This window comes from Camelina sativa, chromosome 2 (assembly GCF_000633955.1).
Source record: "Camelina sativa cultivar DH55 chromosome 2, Cs, whole genome shotgun sequence".
Taxonomy (NCBI): domain Eukaryota; kingdom Viridiplantae; phylum Streptophyta; class Magnoliopsida; order Brassicales; family Brassicaceae; genus Camelina; species Camelina sativa.
In genome coordinates this window covers 13,578,311-13,580,430 of record NC_025686.1, presented here as the reverse complement: position 1 = coordinate 13,580,430, position 2,120 = coordinate 13,578,311, and the positions used below count along the sequence as shown (strand labels likewise).

The following is a 2,120-nucleotide window of genomic DNA, read 5'->3' as shown; positions in this document are numbered from 1 at the left end:
TCGGCGGTGGAGGAGGTGGCCGAAGGTCAGTGGTGGAGTAAGTGGCCGGAGGTCGGCGATGGAGAAGGTGGCCGGAGGTCTCGGCAGAAGAGGTGGCCGGAGGTGGTGTTTGTGGTGGGTGGAGGTAAAGTGGTGAAAGGGTAAAAAGTGTTATTAATACATATTATATAGAGTATATAGTAGATATATGATTAGTATAGTTAGTCTTTAAATTATAGAATTTTTTTTGGTTATACAGCCCAATTTGCCAAAAGCATACATATATTTTCCAAAAAAAAAAAAACTGAATTTGACCAGCTCATCTTAAAAAGCCAAAAACAGTGACACACCGCCGGTCTAAGCCTCCGTTTCTGTGATCGGTTCTTTTCCAATTCATTCGGCAAGAAATTGAAAGGCGTGTTTCTTTCTTCTCTACCCTTTCTTAATTCAACACCAAACCCACACTTAAATCCCAGTTTTGGTTTCATCGATTACGAGCTCCCCCAAAAAAATTGATCCTTTTAGGGCACACTTGTTGTTGTGGGCCTTCTTCTTCGACCATTGACTTCTCTCTCTTTTCATGGAATCTTCTATGCCCTTCGGTACGCCACTCGTTTGGAATCTCAGTTTCAGGTACTCCTCTTCTGTGCAATTCCCCTGTTTTACAATCTCAATTCGATTTCTGGGCATGTGTTTTTGCTTGATTTCTTGAATAAACTACGAAATTCAAAAGCTTTTACTTATGGGTTTGATCTCAATTACTTCAAAATCTTGTTCAATTTCGTATTTTTATTCAAAGGTTTGAACTTTGTTCTATTTCTGCATCTTCGATTTGATCACTTCTTGCTTATATGGGTTAGCTCTTCTTCTCTAGTAGCAGGGGATGTTAGAGAAAGTTTAAGATTTTGAGTGGTAGAAGTTTGTTTGAATTTGGTAATGGCTCGAAAAGGAAGTCATCAGAAGAATGGAATGGATAACCAAACGAAGCAAAGAAAGAAAGCTTCTGATTCTATGCTGTCTACAAAGGGACAAGGGAAAACTAGTGAAGCTGAGAGTGTTCTGAAAGAGAATTGCCAGGATGATAAGCAGTCAAGAGGTAGTCCAGTTTCTGAAACTTTGGAAAGAAATGTGGATGCTGTAGAAGCCGCTAAGGATATAGATCAGCCTGTTGCTTCGGAGAACGATGAATCAGGGTTTACCACTGATGAAACTAGATATATTCCTTTTGGTCGTGAACACATCGAGAATGTTGTGAGAAGCTTGCTAGATATATTGAGCACGAACAGCCCGTCAGAGAATATTGAGCTAGCGTACAATGCAGTACTCAGGAAACTGAGGATATCTGCTGCTACTATATCAAGGGAAATGACTAAGTGTATGGAAAGACACAGGCCTTTGATTGATTCTGCCAAATCAAGAGTTTATAAAGCCCGTGATCTTGTTCTAACAAAAATGCGGCAAGTATTCCCGGTTGTTTTCAGATGGCTTATGCATTTTGGCAGCATAGTTCTTCTTCTGTCTCTGGTTTGGTTGGACTGTGCAATCCGGGGTTTTGATTCTTTCATTCGGATGGGAACAGCATCCTTTTTCTCTATCTTGTGGTGTGGTCTCTTTTCAGCGTTTTCAATGATCGGCATGACCAAATTTATACTGATCTCAGTAAGAATCTCAACTTTGATTTCTTATAGTGTTTACTCTTTAACCATATCTAAAATATTTGAGAAATACAGGTTGCAACTGTTCTCGTGTCGTTGTTCATTGGCTTCGTTGTTGGGTCTGTTACCCTTGCCATTTCTGGTTTGATTTTGCTATGGCTCTATGGTAGCTTTTGGACAACACTGCTCTTTCTTTTCTTCGGAGGTAAAGTCCTTCCTACCTCAATCTTGTAGCAACGACCCATTCTCTCTCTTTCATTCTTTTGCTAACACTGCAGTGTTCGTTGTTGTAAAGGTCTGGCATTCATGATGAAGCACGAGCGCATTGCACTGTTTATCATCACAGTGTATTCAGTCTATAGTGCAAAGAGTTATGTTGGGTGGCTAGGTCTTCTTTTGGCTTTTAATCTTGCTTTCATCTCAACCGATGCTCTCATATATTTCTTCAAGAATAAAGTAAATCAGCAGAGCACTGCTGGTGGACCA

The 2,120-nt window shown here is 40.3% G+C and overlaps 1 protein-coding gene across 1 annotated transcript in view; it reads left to right on the top strand.

The window, feature by feature from the left end:
• The window catches only part of LOC104751689, a 4,813-nt gene continuing 2,951 nt past the window's right edge, over positions 259–2,120 (top strand). The window contains exons 1-4 of the mRNA XM_010473693.2: positions 259–612; positions 857–1,638; positions 1,710–1,839; positions 1,930–2,120. Of these exons, the coding sequence (XP_010471995.1) occupies positions 916–1,638; positions 1,710–1,839; positions 1,930–2,120 (1,044 nt within the window). The 5' untranslated portion in view covers positions 259–612; positions 857–915. The remainder of the gene's footprint in view (positions 613–856; positions 1,639–1,709; positions 1,840–1,929) is intronic.